This window comes from Tamandua tetradactyla, chromosome 8 (genome assembly GCF_023851605.1).
Source record: "Tamandua tetradactyla isolate mTamTet1 chromosome 8, mTamTet1.pri, whole genome shotgun sequence".
NCBI lineage: Eukaryota > Metazoa > Chordata > Mammalia > Pilosa > Myrmecophagidae > Tamandua > Tamandua tetradactyla.
In genome coordinates this window covers 12,836,937-12,854,905 of record NC_135334.1, presented here as the reverse complement: position 1 = coordinate 12,854,905, position 17,969 = coordinate 12,836,937, and the positions used below count along the sequence as shown (strand labels likewise).

At 53.6% G+C, this 17,969-nt stretch overlaps 2 protein-coding genes across 4 annotated transcripts in view; one reads left to right on the top strand and one right to left on the bottom strand.

The window, feature by feature from the left end:
* ROBO3 (roundabout guidance receptor 3) overlaps positions 1-4,282 on the top strand; it is a 15,828-nt gene extending 11,546 nt beyond the window's left edge. Inside the window, exons 18-28 of the mRNA XM_077112568.1 lie at positions 107-130; positions 212-254; positions 434-573; positions 893-1,087; positions 1,242-1,374; positions 1,538-1,750; positions 2,178-2,329; positions 2,460-2,570; positions 2,786-2,947; positions 3,395-3,582; positions 3,819-4,282. Coding sequence (XP_076968683.1) covers positions 107-130; positions 212-254; positions 434-573; positions 893-1,087; positions 1,242-1,374; positions 1,538-1,750; positions 2,178-2,329; positions 2,460-2,570; positions 2,786-2,947; positions 3,395-3,582; positions 3,819-3,830 — 1,373 coding nt within the window. The 3' untranslated portion in view covers positions 3,831-4,282. The remainder of the gene's footprint in view (positions 1-106; positions 131-211; positions 255-433; positions 574-892; positions 1,088-1,241; positions 1,375-1,537; positions 1,751-2,177; positions 2,330-2,459; positions 2,571-2,785; positions 2,948-3,394; positions 3,583-3,818) is intronic.
* ROBO4 (roundabout guidance receptor 4) lies at positions 3,248-17,969 on the bottom strand. 3 transcript variants are annotated; one of them, XM_077112570.1, is made up of 18 exons: positions 17,804-17,969; positions 17,251-17,580; positions 16,868-17,025; positions 16,593-16,719; positions 16,215-16,342; positions 15,894-16,122; positions 15,518-15,630; positions 14,825-14,993; positions 14,524-14,709; positions 14,357-14,399; positions 12,577-12,713; positions 12,215-12,478; positions 9,206-9,313; positions 8,902-9,040; positions 8,524-8,769; positions 8,020-8,378; positions 6,035-6,241; positions 3,248-5,919 (listed from the first exon to the last, which is right to left on the bottom strand). In XM_077112570.1, exons 1-18 carry the CDS (start codon positions 17,871-17,873, stop codon positions 5,909-5,911), a joined length of 3,024 nt encoding a protein of 1,007 aa, XP_076968685.1. In that variant the 5' UTR covers positions 17,874-17,969; the 3' UTR covers positions 3,248-5,908. The 3 variants fall into 3 exon arrangements, with proteins under 3 accessions (XP_076968685.1, XP_076968686.1, XP_076968684.1); XM_077112571.1 differs by having other exon boundaries at positions 3,249-5,919; positions 16,599-16,719; XM_077112569.1 differs by having other exon boundaries at positions 3,249-5,919; positions 6,035-6,262; positions 16,599-16,719; positions 17,804-17,968.

The window sequence follows — 17,969 nt, the reverse complement described above, 5'->3', positions numbered from 1 at the left end:
TGGGGTGGGTGGAGGGATGGGACCCAAGGGGCCGACAAGAATATGGGTATTTCTGACCGTTCTTTCATTTACCCTCTTCTTTCTCCCATGGGTTCCTTTTTGGAAGCCTCTTTTGCCTACACACCTGCAGGTAAGCCGTCTCCGCCCCCATGGGGTTTGGACCCTAAATGCGGGCTTGCCTCTCACTCTGTCCCCCTCTCATCTCCCCCAGTGTCCTTCCCACACTCGGAGGGACTCTCTGGAGCCAGTTCCAGGTAATTCTCTTAACCCGTCTTCCAAGGAGAATCCCCTCAACCAAGAGGACGCGCTCCTTCTCCAGGCCTCACTGCCTGCTCCCTGCTCAGCGTCTTCCGCTCCAACCCTGAAACGCAACCACTCCTCTTTTGGGACTCCCAGCCCTTTGCTGGCCTCATGGGGCTCTCCACCCCCTCAGGCCGCCGGTGGGCCTTGGCCCCGCCCCCTACCCGTGGCTGGCAGACTCGTGGCCCCACCCCTCTCGAAGCCCCTCAGCTCAGGAGCCCAGGGGAAGCTGCTGCCCCAGCAATCCTGACCCAGATGACAGATATTACAATGGTGAGGAGTTTTCATTCCCTCAGGGGCACACTTGCCCCCCCCCCCCAGCACCCTTCTCTCGTCCTGCTGGGGGCAAACTGAAGGGAACCGAGGAGTCCCGGTCTTCCTGAAGTTGGTCAATCCTTGGGGAGGATACAAGTCTGGGGGCCTCTCTCAAGCCCGACCTGTGTGGATGCCCTGGCATGAGACATAAGGTTTGGGATCTGGGAATAAACAGATCTGGTGGGATATCCTTTTGCTCTCCATTCTCCTGTTGTCCCCCTGCTTTCTGTCTCTGCCCCTGCCTCCTCCCCTGGGCCTCCCTCTTTCTTCTCCTCAGAAGCAGGAATCTCGCTATACCTGGCCCAGACAGCCCGGGGCACCGCGGCCCCTGGTGAGGGTCCGGTTTACAGCACCATTGACCCGGTTGGGGAGGAGCTGCGGACCTTCCACGGGGGTTTCCCCCCACAACCCCCAGGGGATCCAGGCACCTGGAGCCAGTATGCTCCTCCAGAATGGAGCCAGGGGGACAGTGGTATGACTCCAATCCCTAACTTCCCCACTTTAACCCTGACCAAGGTATCCCCAAAGAACCTGGGATCCAGCCCAGCCCATCCTTCTGACCCATGGCCCCATCTCTGGTTCCTTCCTGCCTGTATCTCTGTGTGCCCCCATCCCACTCTCCTTAGGAGCCAGGGGAGGCAAAGTGAAGCTTCTGGGGAAAGCCGTGCAGATGCCCTCTCTGAACTGGCCAGAAGCACTACCCCCACCTCCCCCTGAGTTGAGCTGCTTGGAGGGGCCTGAGGAGGAGTTGGGGGACAGGTAAGGAAGCTGCCAATTCCCTGCACACATGGGACCAGCCCAGGGACCTCTTGTGGAGTGGGAAAAGATGCTGGGAGAAGAAGGGAAGGGGGCACAGGAAGGCTAAGGGGAAGGGATGGAAGCTACTAGATCCATTCCTACTGTCCTGTCTCTTTGCTCCCAGCTCTGAGCCTGAGGACTGGTGCCCACCAATGCCTGAGAGAAGTCACCTGGCTGAGCCCAGCTCCAGTGGAGGGTGCTTGGTTGCCCCATCCAGAGGGGAAACCCCCTCTCCCACACCCTCCTATGGACAGCAGTCCACAGCCACTCTTACCCCCTCCCCACCTGACCCTCCCCACCCTCCCACTGACATCCCCCATCTCCATCAGATGCCCAGGTAGGGATGTATATAGTACCTTGCACCTTTATATACTCTCCGGACATATCTAACTGAGCAGTCAATGAGGGCATGGAGGAATGGATGGATAGATGGATGGATGGATGGATGGATGGATGGATGGATGGATGGATGGATGGATCTGAGGAACAGAGGTCTCATGGCTGGATCAGGGTGGAAGTGGGATTTGGGGAGGAGGATAAAGGCCAGCAAGGTCTCTCACTCCTTTCAGATTGTTTGTCCATTGGCATGATTCCGTGAGCTTCCCGGGGCATTTCAAAGATGTGGCTCTCCCCTTGTTTCAGGAGCATTGGACCCCTTGTTGGGAGGCGCTGTGACTTATTTGTCTGAATACTAGGCTGCGTGTCTATCTGACACAGCGCTTGGCACATAGTAGGCACTTAGTGTAGGCCTCATGTTGTTGCAGGAGGTTGCCCCTTGGGCCAGGCTCCCCTCTCAGTGGATCCCAGCCTGTTTTGAGTAGTCACGAAGCGGGGTCTGCCGGCTTAGGTGCTGGCCCTGCAGGCCCCCATCGCCTCAGCCCCAGCTCTGTCCCTAGTACAGCCAGCAGTGCCCCAGGTGAGTCTCTAGAAGCCCTCTCTCCCCCAAATCTCTGAACCCCCTGTCTGGGATTTTCCCTCCCCAAAGCTTGTTTCCCTTCACCCTCTGTCTCCTTACCTGCTCCTCTCCTTGTCCCCTAATGCTATAGGAAGAACTCGGCAGGTACATGGTGAGGTGACGCCCCCATTTCAAGGACGCCGGGTTCGAATCCGGAAGAAACTCAAGGGTCTTCCCTACAGGAGGGAGCACAGTCCTGGGGGTAAGGAGCCACTGGCCTGGGAGATGGTGACACTCAGTGGGGTAGGGCTGTCACGCAGAAAACCAAGGGTGAGCTCTGGGCGGGTGGAAGAAGCGGGCAGGCGAACGCACATCTTGAACTGTTCAGTTGAAGCCTCATGATGCAGGGGATAGGGCTGGGGAAAGACTAGCATCAGGAGAAGCGGGAGACTCTGCTGAAAACAGGCCTCTCCCCAGACTTGCCCCCACCACCCCTGCCACCACCAGAGGAAGAAGCAAACTGGGCCTTAGGGCTAAGAACAGCCGGCAGCACCACCTCCTTGGAGCGGGGGCGAAGTGGGGAGAGGAGAGCTGTGCAGGCCGTGCCCCTGGGGAGCCAGCAGGGCCCCCGCCGGGATGGTAAGGGGAGCCAGTAGGCGGGAGGGCCAGCCACTCCCCAAGGACAAGCTGAGTTTGTGACTGGAGGCTCATTATAGAGCAGAGTCATCCATTCTCCTCTCTCTCAGTTGTGTCCTGGTTTTTGATCAGCATCGAAGGCTCACTTTTCCCTCTAGCTTTCCCTGAGCAGAGGGCCCAGACGTTCCCTAATCATCCTGTAGTCGGCTGAAGCCCAGAGAGAGAGGATAGGAACTGGGAGCTCTGTCCCTCCGCCCCCAAGGCGTCTCTCTGCTTGGGAATTTCTGCCCATTTCTGTTAAGCCAAGGCCACGTGCCTGTGGGGTAGCTTGAGCCCCAGGGCCTTCCCTTGACTCTCCTCCCAGAGCTGGGATTGTGGTCAGGGTGGGAAGATCGGGCGTGGTGAGGTCTTGCCCCCTGCCTGGTTCCAGTCCCCATCCTCTCTGTGCAGCAGAAGAGGGCTGGCCCCCGTACAGCAGGCCGAGCTTCCTGTCCCGGGGCCAGGGCACTGGCACGTGCTCCACAGCCGGCAGCAACTCCTCACGAGGCTCCAGCAGCTCTCGGGGCTCCCGGGGCCCTGGCCGGAGCCGCAGCCGCAGCCGCAGCCAAAGCCAAAGGCCAGGACAGAAGTGTCGAGAGGTGGGGGCTAGGGATCCCAGGAAAATGAGAGGGTGGGCTGAGGGGTGATGTCAAAAGGAAGGGATGCAGTGAGTATGAGGGAAGGGAGGTGGTGAGGGATGAAGACAAGGTCATATGCAACTGAGAAGCCTGTTTTCCTGATTGGGGAAAGGATGAGAGGCAAAGAGCCACGTACCCTCCTGTGGTCCATTTGTCCCAGGCCAAGCTTTTACCCAATCACTTTCTTCTTTCTCTAGGAACCGAGATGATGCTTGAGGCAGTAAGAATATCAAGAACTGCCTGGGGAAGGGATTGTCCCTGGGCCAGGTACCTGGGAAGGAGCCCCTCACCCTGTGAATGAGGGCATGAGCAAAGAGGTGCAGGGATGGGTCCCTCTTTTCCCTCCCAGCACTGATGCATGGGGCTCTTGGTGTCACTGAGGCACAGGCTTAGAGGCCAGAGAGCTGGTTCTTCCCTTTCCATCTCTTTCTAAGACCCATTTGTAAAAAAGACAATAAAAAGAGTCTGATCATAGCTCTGGTTTTGCATAGGATGTCAGGAAGGGTGGGGGTAGGGGCGCTGTGGGTCTGGGCTCTGCACACACAAGTAGCTTTCACACTTCTTTCCGAACTTCATCTGCCAAGGTACTGGGTGAGGACAGTGTCAAGAGACCCTGAGCCGGCCTCCCTCCTCAAGGTACTGAAGCCCACTATCCCCTGAGTCACTAGCATATGGACTTTCCAAATAGCCAATAATGAGAAACCTGTCCCATCTGTGGATTATGGACCCTGACCCTGCCTTAATGCCCTTTCTCTGGGGTGAATCCGCTCTCTTATGAGGGAACATGCCCTTGACAATAATGATCATTTTTAAACACTCCGTGAAAGGAGGTTTCCCACACACTCCGACTGTCCATCATAGTGAGTGTGTGTAAACCGGTAGCTCTTGACCTTATCAGGTTCGGGCATGATGGGTTTGGCTGATGTGGCATTTAAAAATTTTGACTATGAATGCCACAGTTCCCCATCCCACACACAGTCCCAGCCCCTCACTGGCTACCTATCCAGCTCCAGAGGTTTTGCAGCCTTCTCTCCTGCTCTCCCCTCTGGGTCAGCACCTGCCTTTGGACTTCCCCAGGGGATGCTCACTGCTCCTCCAAGCCGGGCTCTCTGACCCCTCTCACCACGTTGACCTAAGTGTGCAATTCCTTTCCCCCTTTAGGTCTGAAAAACATGTTTCAAAAAGAATTTTATCAGGAAGCCCAAAGAAAAACAAAAATCCAAAAAAGGAAAACAAGTAGAGAGGAACGGATGTGTATCCAGGGCACAGATCTCTTATCCTGAGATCATGAGAGCATAGCCCTGGGTTGGTCTGGAGAATGTAGCTTGAGAAACACCCAGTCTCCCTGGTCCCACTCACTCTGCCTCCTAGCTCACAGTGCTTTCAGGTGATGGCTTCCTTTCAGAGCCTGCTTCCTAGAGGGCCCTCCCTGAAGGTATTTTCCTGTGACCTTGGCCATTCTAAGCAGTTGCCCATCCCCTGACCTGTGGATTCTGCCCGAGACCTTTCCCACCGAATGAGGAAGACCCTGACCTAACCTGCCCTCCAGTAGCTTTCTCTGGCTCCGGGCCCCGGAGCTCTTACTTCCTGGGCCCTTTCTCTGCTGGATTGTTTTCCCTGTTCTCTAGCCAACCATTAAAGGTGGCTCCATCCTTTATGGTATTTATTTTGCCTATTCTAAGAAATCATCTGGGACTGATATTTGAGGGGAAAGGGATAGAATTCTGAAAGCGTGAGTCGTCTTCTTAGGATAAATTACCTGGACCAGCAGATCCCAAAAGTCCCCCACCCTTCCCTTTCCTAGAATTCTTAAAATCTGAAAGATGCCTGTAGTTCCCCCCTCAACAGCAGGACACAAATAGGTGATATACCTGAGTGTCAATAAATGCTCCACCCCATCCCAATTCAAATAACTCCTCCCATATCACCCCTGGTGTCCTCCCAAAAATGGTGTTCCAGGGAATGATCTCGCAGAACTCTGGTTACTTGAGTTTTACAGTGTCAAATCTTTAAGCTCATTGTGACAGCAGTTTGAGGAGGGTGGCTTGTTCCACCTCCCTTCCATCAGCTTCTTCCCTACACCCAGTCTTGATCCTGTTGCCTTGCCACTGAAGTCGACATAGCATTTTGCTTTCACAGTCCCTGAGGCAGAGCCCTCCTGGAGGGTAGGGAAGGGAGACCCAAAAAGCAAAGAAGCATAGGCCAAGACCCAAACTCCATAGCCTGGGCCTCGGGCTGGCAGGAGAGATGGTTCTGATTCACTTCTGGGCAGTTTCAGGGACACAATTCATGAAGAGTCTGTAGGAAGAGAAGGAGAATGGAGTTATCCACCCCCTACTCTTTCTCTCCCCTGCCAGATCCCAGGATCCCTCCTACCCTGATGGCCACATTAGCCAGGTAGGCAGACACTCACCACCTGCTCTGGGTGCAGGATAGCCAAGCTGACTTCTCTGGGAAGAGATCCGGGACTCTGGGGGCCAGGGATGCAGCGCCCTTCCTAGCCTCAGGCTATGGTTGTTCTCCAGGTCTTCCAACCAGTCTGACCTCCACTCCCACACAGGCAGGGACAGGGCAGATGTCAGGGGGAGGTGATCCCGGGGGGAAGGAGGAGATAAGGAATCTGTCAGGGAGTTAGAGATGCCTGGGAAGGGGTGGTGGCAGGGGTTAGCCTGAGGATCAGGGCTGAAGGCTCATGGCACAACCCAGCCCTAAACCTAATCTAGTCACAACTCACCCCATCAATTCCACTGGCCATAGCCCTATGGGCCCTAGACCTAGGAAAAGGAAAATGGCTCACCAGTCTCTTTGGAAGGAAGAACTTCAACAGTTTCCTCCCAGTCCAGCTCAGGCCTTCGCTCCCAACTCACCACCTGCCACCTCCCCCACCCCCCTACCCCCACCCCATGCATCCTTTTCCCTCCATGATGGCACTTCTGTCCTAGATAATCCTTGCCCTTCCACTGTCAACAATCCTGTTTTCACTCTTGGGTGCAAAAGATAGAGTAAGAGGTAATAAGAGAGTAAGATGGGCATGAGGTCTGCAAGGTATATGGGGAAGAGAATGCCAGATCCGCTAAGGAGGTCCTGAGCTACTTCTGTTGACATGAAGATGGTGGTTCCACCAGCTAAATAGGCAAGGGAGTGAGTCCAGTTGCTCCTCAGCCCAGCAGAGACAAGAAGAAAGGAGTGAAAGGGCATCACAGGGCAGAGAGAAAAGAGAACTTCCCAAAGGTGAAGAAGTATATGAAACACTGGGTGTGCCACTTTGAAAGAATATATGTATCCTAGAAAAGCTATGTGTTAATCCTAATCCCATTTTGTAAAAGCAGCTGTTTCTTCTAATCCCTATTCAATACTGTGCTTGAAACTTTAATTAGATCATCTCCCTGGAGATGTGACTCAATCAAGAGTGGGTATTAAACTTGATTAGATAGAAATGTGACTTCACCCATTCAGTGGGTCTTGATTAGTTTACTGGAATCCTATAAAAGAGGAACATTTGGAGAATGAGGGAGATTTGGAGAGAGCAGAGCAGAACAACATAGCCACGAGAAGCAGAGTCCACCAGCCAGTGATTTTTGGAGATGAAGAAGGAAAATGCCTCCTGGGTTGCTTCATGAAACAGGAAGCCAGGAGAGAAAGCTAGCAGATGACACCATGTTCACCATGTGCCTTTCCAGATGATAGAGGAACCCTAACTGTATTCACCATGTGCCTTCTCACTTGAGAGAGAAACTTTGAACCTCATTGACCTTCTTGAACCAAGGTATCTTTCCCTGGATGCCTTAGATTAGACATTTCTGTGGACTTGTTTTAATTGGAACGTTTTCTCAGCCTTAGAACAGTAAACTTGCAACTCATTAAATTCCCCTTTTTAAAAGCGGTTCCATTTCTGGTATATTGCATTCCAGTAGCTAGCATTGGATTAGAGTGAGTACTAGAGCCTGTGGAGCAACATTCTCTGGAGACACATGTCGAGATCAGAGGACAGTCCTGGAGGCATGGAAACGGATCAGATAATTGGCTGCCTTGAGGCTTTAGAGTTGAAGACTGAGTCCTGGTTCTTATAGGTGCCCTTGGATAAGTTGATAAATTTGCCTCACAGTTTTCTCTTTGGAAAAAAGGGAGAAAGAATATTCCTCATAGAGTTGTTAATATTAAATGTATATAAAGTATTTATCACAGTGCTTGGAACATAACAGTTATTCAGTAAAACTGTTTTGACCATGATGATGAGGATGATGAAGAAGAAGAAAAAGATAATGATGATGACAATTATGATGACGGCGATGATGATGATATCTTGACTACTGACTGGGGAGAAGGAAGAGTTATAGGAGCCATGTCCACTCTAAGTGGGTGGGGAGTCCAAAATAAGACATGGACGATCTCACGTACCAGTGAAGACGCAGTCTGCCTCCCTGGGCTCCAGACCAAAGCCAAAGCTATCCACAGCCATTGCCAGGGCACGGGCGAAGTGAGCATCAGCGAGGAAGGAGCCATCGGAGGAGCTGACAAGGCTGGCTCTGGTGCTCGGGGCATTGTCTTCAGAGGCTGAGCCCCAACCATTGGCCAAGGAGCCCTCACTGGGGGTGGGGGTGGGGCAGGGCCGAGGTGGACACAATAAACCAGCCACCTCGGACCCCACCCCTCCTGCAGCCCTGCCCATGTCAGCTAGTTCTGAGGCTGTTGGGACACTGATGTACCCGTAGGTGATGGGGGGTGAGGGAGCCCTTGGCACAGGAGAGGCACTGTTCCTAGGAAGAGGGGAGATGGGAGATAGTACAATGGTTAGGATGGGAGAGGGTGGCTTGCAGCAGAAACATTGCAATTGAGGAAGGGCGGGGTAGAGATAAGCATACTTCTGTAGCATGCTTACCTGCTATCCTTTAGGCTACTCACCTGGGGGTCTCCTCACCCTCACTCAGCTCCAGGCACAAGGCCACCTCCTCAGGGGTCAGTACACTGTCTTGATCCTCCCCCAGGGATGAGAGTGAAGAGCTGGATAGGCGACTGGAAGGTGGGCTGGGACCAGAGAGGGAAGAGCCCTGGGGGCTGGGAGGGCTGGGGGGACGGGAGGGGGTTGGGATAGGAATGAGAGCTTCTGACAGTGGGAGGAGGGAGGGAACTTGGGGCTCCACCAAGTGCCTGATTGGGGTAAAAGAGTGATAGCATGATAGTTAGTGCAGTTCTTCCATCCCTGTCCACCTCTCTGCCAGCCTCTGTCCAATCCCCCTCCCCCAATTCCCAAGCACTGCTTCCTTCCCTGTGCCCTCTTACTGGGTATGTTGACTCCGAGTGGGGGTACCATGAGGAGAGGGTGGTGTGGGGGGCAGAGGGCGAGTCGCCAACTCATTCGAGGAGCTGATGAGCTGGGGTCCCAGAGCCCGCCAGGCAACCAGAGCTCGAGGTGCAGCTCCTGGGGGAAACAGCCTGGGCGTGAGAATTGTATAGCCCCCAGCAGCCTGGACCTCAGCCCGCCTGTCCACTCAGCCAGGTCTTCCTCTGGAGTAGGAAAAAAAAGGTGCAGGGGCCCAGATGGGTGTCTCTACATCCTGCCTTACCGCCTCACCTTCCCTCTCACCTGGGCTTTGTGAAAGGTTTTTGGAGCCTCTACCCGCCAACTCCCATGCCCAGAGCTCCATGGGGTGGCTGGCCTGGAGCAGCGGGGAGCTGTTGGTCTGGTGCAGCTCTGCAAAGGAAAGGGTTCATGGTCAGGGGATGAGCCAGGGTGGACCTTTTGGACCCCAGTCACAGGCCTTGTTATTCCATTAAGCCTGCGGGTCCCTGAATCCAAAGGGAAGAGAGGAGGACCTTCCTCAGTGTTCTCCACTCCCACTCTACCTTCATCCAGGCAGTTGTGATAGGGAGGAAGGAGCACTAGGCTTAGAGTCTAAAGTCCTATATTCATAGCCCAGCTCAGTCATGTGCTAGCTGTGTGCTCTCAGACACACCGAGTAACCTTTCTGAACCTCAGTTTTATGATTTGTAAACACCCATTTTAAATGGTGGTTTCATCAATTCAATAAAAAAACTGACTGGGAAATTCCTATAGATATATTTAAAAAAGAAAACTTTTTTTCTTTAGTGTATACATTCCAATCTTCCTGATCTGCATATCTTACATTGGCAATTCTTCTGGTGAATTTTGGCCTGTGAAGACAAAATAGTCCTTCTCTTGTTAGAGAGAATCTACTCATTTCAATTTCTTATATTGCAAATATTTCATGTGGTTCCAGACATCCTGGGAAACCTGGGAGTTTCTTACTTGTGGAGATGGGCTGGATTGTCAAGTTGAGCTGAGATGGCAAGACAAAAAAGAGGAAGTTTAGAATAGGAAAATGTGTTTGTCTCACCCAGGCAGGGCAAGTACTCTGCCTATAGATATTTAATATATTTGCTGAATGAATAAGTGAATGAATGAATGAAAAACCTCAGAGATCTGGATATAAGCACAAAGTGAGGACAGTCAGGTGTAAGATGGTAGCTATCATCTCTAGCCCACATGGTCTCTTGAGTCAGGGTTCTGGATGAACTCTAACAATAGAGAAACTGAGGTAAGCAAAAGAACAGATCATCCTGGGTCGAGGTGGAGTGGGGTTGGGGTGAGGAGAAAGGAATAGTAAACCAGTAGGAAGGCTACTACTTAAAACATGGAAAATAAGAAGCGTGGAGAGTTTGGAACATGGCTGGCAAGAATGTAAAACAGAAAATAGTTTGGGGTCCCTCAAAAAGTTAAACACAGACTTAGTACTATGACTGGGCCATTCTACTTCTAGGTATATACCCCAAAGAATTGAAAGCAGGCACTCAAGCAGATACATGACAGCCAACATTCATAGCAGCATTATTCACAATGGCCCAAAGGTGGTAACAACCTAAGTGCCCATCAACTGATGAGCAGAGAAACAAATGTGGTATAGACATGCAATGGAATATTACTCAGCCATTAAAAGGGAATGAAGTTCTGGTACATGCAACAATGTGATGAACCTTGAAGATATGTTGGGTGAAGTAAGCCAGACACAAAAGGACAGCTATTGTGTGATCTCATTGAGATAAAATATCTAGAATAGATAAACTCGTAGAAACAGAAAGTACATTGGAGGTTACCAGGGGCTGGGGATAGGGACGATGGGGGATTATTGCTCAATAGGTAGGGTTTCTGTTTGGGGTGATGAGAGGGTTTTGGTAATGAATGTCGGCACTTGTAGCACAGCATGGCGATTGGTGTCACTAAATTGTACACTTGGGGATGGTTAGGAAGGTAGTAAAAATAAATGAAGGGATACAGACTGTACAACAGGACTGGATACAAAAACTCAAAAATGGACAGCACAATACTACCTAATTGTAATGTAATTATGTTAGAACACTGAATGAAGCTGCATCTGAGCTATAGTTTTTTTTTGTTTTTTTATATATATATTTTTTTATTTTTTTCTCTCTATTATCATTTTATTTCTTTTTCTGTTGTCTTGCTATTTCTTTTTCTAAATCGATGCAAATGTACTAAGAAATGATGATCATACATCTATGTGATGATATTAAGAATTACTGATTGTATATGTAGAATGGAATGATTTCTAAATGTTGTGTTAATTTTTTAATTAATAAAAAAATAGAAAAAAAATAAATGAAATAATAATGATGAAAGAATTGGGTATAGAACATCTGTTAAGTCTTGCCAATCAGTACAGAAGACTCATGGAGACGGTAAGGAATGTGCAGGTCCGTGTTCAAAACAGGAGGACATAGGTGGAAAATAGGATTTCCCAAGGGAGCTCCTAGAGAGCTTTAGAGTAGACTTTGGAGGCAGATCATCCAGGCTTCAAATATGAGCTCTGCAGCTGATTGACTTGTGGGATTTTGAAGAAGTTACCCTATTGTTGTAACCTTCTGTTTCCCTATCTGTAAAATTAGGGAAATAATATCTAGCTGATATGCTGTAAGGATTAAATGAACTAACAAATGCAAGGAAAGCCCCTAGCCTATAGTAGTTGTTAAATTAAGCAGATAAATATACTTATTTCTCTCTGGAAAGCCAAAGAAGGCAGCTTGAAGCCAGGAGAGAAATCTGGCTCAGAAAGCAAATAGGCATGAGTCAGGGGTCAAATGCTAGAGCAAACGCCTAAGTTGGGCACAAGGATTTGGGTCCACGAGAGCCTGAGGCCTCTTTCCAGCAGTCATCACATTCATTCAGCCAGGTTGCGGAATTATGTGTGTTCCAACTAGCTCTTTCCATCAGATTGTGAGCCTTTAGGGGGCAAGTACTGCCCTTGCTATCTGTGCCCCTTATGCCTGGCATACAGTGGTGCTTATTAAATGTTTGCTGACTTGAACAGACCGCAGAAAAAAGGCTAACTACTGGTGTGACCAACCTGAAAGAAGACCACACGTCTTTGCACAGCCGCGGCGCACACACTTGCAGCCGAGCGCTTTGGTGAGAGGGGCCTATGCCCTCCAGGAAAGGAGAATGGAAGCTGTGTGTGGGGCCGCAACCCAGACTGGGCTTCAGAGCCAGCAGACCACATTCCCACTCCTGGTACCCCTTTCCACAAGCTTCAGGCTCTGCCTGTCTCCCCCTTCTTACCCTGCTTCTTTTTGACCTTCCAGGCCTCTGCAGGGGCCAGAGACAAGCGAGGAGAGGAGACTCCCCTGCGGCTGCAGAGGCTGTCTGAACTGGGCCAGGGGCTAGAGAGCTGGGCCAGCTGGGGAGCGAGGCGCCTGACAGCTGGGACCTGGGGGCTGGGCCGGGCCGGGGGTCCAGAGGGCAGCTCAGCGATGAGGGAGCCATAAAAAGTGCTGGTGTCTGGAAGCAGGGGCACGCCAGGGCTTCGGGGCTCCCAGGAGATCACTGTAATGGAAATGGCAGCAGGGAAAATGGTAAGTACATCCCGTCCTAGCTCCCTCACCCCTCATCCCCAGAGTCTTTGCCCCCTCTAGGATGCTCACAGGAGCGACGGCAGTCTAGTGGGTCCCGGGGATCCACTCCTAGCCGGCTACTGAGGCTGCTGCTGCTGCTTAGGTCCCGGGAGCCGGCGGTGCAACGCCAAGTGTCCGCCAGCCAGGGGGAGTCAGTCTGGTCCATCCTGGGGCAGGGTCAGGGTGGGCATGGAATGGGGAGAAGCGGGCTGCATGAGACCCGAATTGCCCAAGACCTCCAGCTCAGAGGGAAGCAGATGGGGTTAAGGAGATGGTGTTATTGGTTTTATCCTCACTCCTCTCTCTTCAGACTTTCACAGGCTCCTCTTAGATGTCTGACCTGGTGCCCCAAACTCAGTGCCCTTCTTCTGGGACCAGGGAAAGCAGGAGCTTGCTACATGGGCGTTGGTCTCTTTCTGCCTCTCTTTCTGCCCCTGGTCTCCTTGCCTTTGAACGTGACACCATGCTGGCTGCCTGAGGCAGCTTTTAAGAACAGGGCTCTGACCAAGGTGCTTCTCTGCATGAACCTGTCAGTGGTGCCCCTGTTTACCAAGACAGGGCCCAGCTGCCCAGGGTGGCTCTGAATGACTTCTAGGGGCTGAGCCTTATCTTTTACCCTGACCTGTCTCCCATCTTGACTTGTCTTTCCCGATGCACAAGACAGGTTCTTTCTTGCTGCTTCCACTGCCCATCCCCTCCTTACTGGCAGGGCAAAAGTGGAATCCTGTTCCTCCTGTGTCTCCCCAAATCAACATCCCTCCCCCAAACAGGTAGCATCTACACACTTCTTTTAGGGCACTGCCAACACCCGACTGCACTCATAACTTAGCTCAGCTGTTTCTGCATAGACTGAGCATTCCTGGCAGGTGGAGACTGTTTTAAAGGAATGAATAAACAAAAGGATTGGGAGGGAAGCCCCCTTAAGGACAAGGGGAAAGGTTCCAGGAGAGCATAAAAGTCTCCGGAAGTAGCTGGAAGAGAATGGCCAGTGAGCACAGGAAAACAGCACCACCCAGCTTGGAAACTTGCTCTGGGCTGAGAAACAGACCCATTGATTCCTGAGTGAAGTGGCAACCCAAGGCCTGGGCTTGAATGGCACATAGTAGATGCATGATAAACATCTGTTGAAAGATGCAGACCTGCCTCTCAGGGGAAATCTGACAAGATACAGACCAGGAGCCAACAGGGCGGACAGCTCCAATGGCTCCATACCATAAAACCAGCCAGGAGGAGAAAAAGGATGCTTGCTTTCTTAGTATCTGGGCTCACAACCTCTCAGACCTGTACTGACAGCTAAATACACTTGGAACAAAAGTCCGTACAGGCTGGCCCTGTTTTTGAGAATGACAGGATCTGTGATAGGGAGAAATCGCCCCCTGCTGGAACTGCGGGTGGATTATAGTGAAGGAAAGGATGCCAAGGCACTGCTAGGTAGATGCCGTGTATACAGGGAAAATGAGAAATTAGACTAAGCCCTCTTGTGCTTGTTCTCCAGCTAGCAGGGTGAGACAGCAGGATTGTGCAGTATATGTTAGAGTTGGGGACAAGAGCACTGGATTGGGAGTTCAGAAAGCCTGGTGCAAAGCCTCTTACACTTCAATAGTCTTAGTTTACTCACCTAGCAAGTGTTGTGTTAGGGACACAAATTCAAGAGAAATTAATTCTCACTTGAGGTTCAGAAGAGATTGAGCTACTAGGATCCGTAACTGCCTGGCAGTAGGAAAGATTGGTATTCCAGCTGACTTTCTGCCCCAGCTCCACTGTCCCTTGGCCTCCACACCCCATCCCAGGGCCCCCTCTCCTCTCTCACCTGTGTTTTAGGATGGCGTCCTCACTGGTATATCTGTACAGACCTGGGAGAGGGCAGGAGGAAGGCTAAATCCAGAATCTCCACCACCTGGCCAGAGATCTAACCCCCCTGTGTATTCTGGTTGGACCCAGGGGCTGCCTGCCCAGCTGGGGTCCCCGCCCTCTCACCTGGGCCCAGGTGCACCCCAGCTCGGCGTCGGCGGTGGATACACATGGCAGTGCCCAGCAGCAGCAGCCAGAGCACGACGGCCCCACTGGCGATGACTTCTGGCCGCCTCAGGGTGTCCCTCAGTTGCTCCAGGCTCCAGGACCCCTGGTCCCTGCGTTCTTGGGCGGTTTGCTCCATGGCCTGTTCTGTATGGTATTTAGCACTCAGAAAGAGGGGGCAGGGGAGACCAGGAGGCCCAGTCAGAGGAGGCGGAGGGGATGAAGGGGGAGGTAGGAGTGGGTCTGGTGAGCAGTGTCTTACCTAAAAGGAGGCAGACAGGGCTGCTGGGCTCCCCAGCCCCAGCGCTGGTGACAGCAGCCACTTGTACACAGCAGGAGCCTGGCACGTGGGTGGCAATCTCTAGCTGTGTCTGCTCGCCTGCCACGGTCCAGTTGGCCGGGGGCAGTGAGGTATTGCCCAGTCTCCAGACCTGGGGCACAAGCAGAGGTGGGCAGCTGCTGCCTGGCCCCACCCCAGCAGCCGAGCCCTTCATCTCCAGACCAGACTCAGGGCACGTGGTCATCCTTCCTTGCCGACCACCTGGGGACACCCCCACATGCACCCTCACTTCCTGTTCACTTCTCCCTACAGAGCCGGACAGACTTCTCTTTCGCATTGACGGAAGAGGGCAAAGTCATCAGCCAAAATATTCCTTTGCGAACAGTGTTCTCAAATTTCAGTGTGCTTCAGAACCCCACCTGAAGGATTTGCTAAATTATCAAAGGACAGGTTGACTGTCCCCATCCCTGAGTTTCTGATTTAGTAGCCTGGGGGAAGGGCCTGAGAACTTGCATTTCTAACAAGTTCCCAGCTGACGCTGACATGGTGCTCCGGGAGCCACACTTCGGCACATCTGTCCACACACTGTTCCTTAGTGCCCAGAGCAAGGGGTACTGGGGAGAAGCGGTGCCCTGTTACTTTAGGAACCAAAGCATCAGCTTGTGGAACATATACCTGGTAGCCTCGGATGATACCGTTGTGGTTTTCAGCAGGTGGCGGGACCCAGCTCACTAGTATGCTGCCGTTGCCGGGTTTCAGGCTCACCTCCTGGGGAGGGGCACTCGGCACTGGAGGAGAGGAAAAGAGGCTGTAAGGGGTTATGAGGGAGGGGACTCTGGGGAAAAAGAGCTGGAATGGGGACATAGAGTCAGAATCCTTGGGGTCTGAGCCCACACACTGATGGGAACAGGAGCTTCTGGCAGGCCAGCTTGCCCAGCCTCAGAAAGAGGGAGTCCAGGAGAAGGACCCACCATCCCCCCACCCCAGACTGAAGTGGGACCAGTTGAGGCCGGAGAGGATACTGATGTCCTGGGGAGAGCCAGTCCCTGACCTCGTTCTGGAAGCCTCAGAAGCAGCACGTTGCTGTCGGGACCTCGCGCCCGGCCGGAGGACGGTCTCACCTTGAACTCGTAGTCCCGGCCCCAGTGCAGGCCCCCGAGCTCAGCGCTCTGCCAGCCGGCCAGCAGGGCCTCTGCCCACGGAGCTCCCCGGCCTCCTGCCGCCGGCTGGGCCCTAAACAACGCTGTGTAGGACTGTGCGGGTGCGGCCGGGCCGCTCACCTGGGGGACGAGGCAGAAGGAAGGACCAGGGGTCAAGGAGCCTGCGACCAGCCTTTCTGGAGCTCCGGACTGGCTGAGGTCCCGAGTCTTACCTTCCAGCTGAGCCACACAGCAGGCCCAGGCTTGGGGCCCTTTGCAGGGTCGGGGTTCAGCAGGGTCACATTTTCCAGCTGAATGCGCACAGCCAAAAGCTCCAGGGGCTTCTTGTGGTCTTGAGGCTCTGTGGGGAGCAAGGCGCTGGGCTGGGGCCTCCGGGCCAGATGGAAGGAGTTGAAGAGGGGGCATCCCCTGTCATGGAGGAACCATAACCCCCAAGTTCCCCAGATCTACAGCACTGCTCTTTCTACTCTAGGTTGGGAAAACCTCCCCCCAAATGGGGGCCCAACATTCTGACCCAGATTGAGCTGTGCCTTCCCTAACCCCGGCCCAAACCAGACAACCCTCACTGGGGCTCCTGAACTTGGCCTTACCCTTACCCTGGATAGACACTCTGGCTGCCCGGCTCTCACGCCGCCCTGCTTTGTTGGTGGCCACACACATATAGGTTCCGGCGTCGCTCTTCTCTGCTCTTGCCACCGACAGGGAACCCCCGGATACCTGTGGGGCCCAGGTCCACAGTGAAGTCTCTGTGTGTGGAGGGGCTCTGAGCGGGAAGGAAAGCTTACGGCCTCGCTGCCACCCTCCTCCAAGTTTCTCAGGGGATTCCCAGGCCAGGATGGAGTGCGGGGAAGGGGGCTGCACTCACCGCGTGCCGGCCTGGCTGTGGAGTCAGGGGTTTCCCATCCTTCCACCATGAGACCATAGGCTCCGGGTGGCCCCAGGGTGGCCCACACTCCAGCTTCAGCTGCTCGCCCACCATGACTACTACGTCCCGAGGCTGGATCTGGAAATCCTCCCGCAGGACTGTGGGTGGGGTGGGTGGAGGGTGGGCAAGGAGCAGGGCCCATTTCACCTCCCCTACCCCTTGTCTGCCCTGGGTTCATTCTGCAGAGCCCCACAGCCCAGGCCCCTGTCTAGAACCACCCCCTTCCTGGGGCGCTCCTCTCTGGTCTCCCAGTCTTACACGTCCCTCCACTCAGACATCTCACCCAGGTTAGCCCCACCCCGGGAACCCTCCCAGACCCTTACCAGCCACAGACAGCCGAGCACCCCTGCTGACCGCTGTGCCCAGCTGGTTGCTAGCCTCACACGTGTAGATGCCCAGGTCTGTGGAGAGGGCCTGGCTGTCGTGCACATGGCCCCAGGAAGGGGGTCGCAGCAGCAGGAGGGTTCCATCAGGAAGGAGGTGGTGGAGGTCTGCAGACATCATGCTCAAGGGCTGCCCGTTCAACAGCCAGCGGATGGTGGGGGGTGGCTGGCCCGAGGCACGGCAGTTCATCTTGGCGGGGCCAGGACCCTGGAGCAGCTGGTCCTGGGGGTGGACGAGGATCTGGGGTGGGGAGTCCTGGGCCAGGCCTCCTGGGAGGAAGAGGGATGTCGGGCCCGGGCTGATTCCAGATAGGGCCCTCAAATCCCTGCCCCTCACTTCATCTTTCACCTCCCCTCTGCCCCTCCCCCCACACTTGATACACACACATCTCCGGCACCCCCAGTGCAAAAGGAAGGCAAAGGAGCCAGGGCACTCCCCGGCCCTTGGACAGCACGTGGGGAGCGTGGGCTGGGAGGAGAGGGCCACACTCACCCATGAAGAGCAGAAGCAGGAGCGACAGGGGCCACCAGGCCCCAAGGAACCCCACTTCTCCAGGGCCCATGGCGGCTCCCAGGCCTCTGTCCTTGTACTGCTGCTCTGAGCTCCCAGCAGAGGGAAGGAGGGGCGGGGCAGGGTGGCTGCGGTTGTTTTTGACCGA

Bases quoted from the DNA above. Each gene is read 5' to 3' on its own strand.
- ROBO4 (XM_077112569.1), bottom strand. From the start codon at position 17,873: ATGGGCCCTGGAGAAGTGGGGTTCCTTGGGGCCTGGTGGCCCCTGTCG. The intron at 16,343-16,598 runs GTAAGGGTAAGG...TGCTCCCCACAG, and splicing joins AGCCAGAGTGTCTATCCAGG to AGCCTCAAGACCACAAGAAG. The intron at 12,714-14,356 runs GTGAGAGAGGAG...ACCCTGCCCCAG, and splicing joins GACGCCATCCTAAAACACAG to GATGGACCAGACTGACTCCC.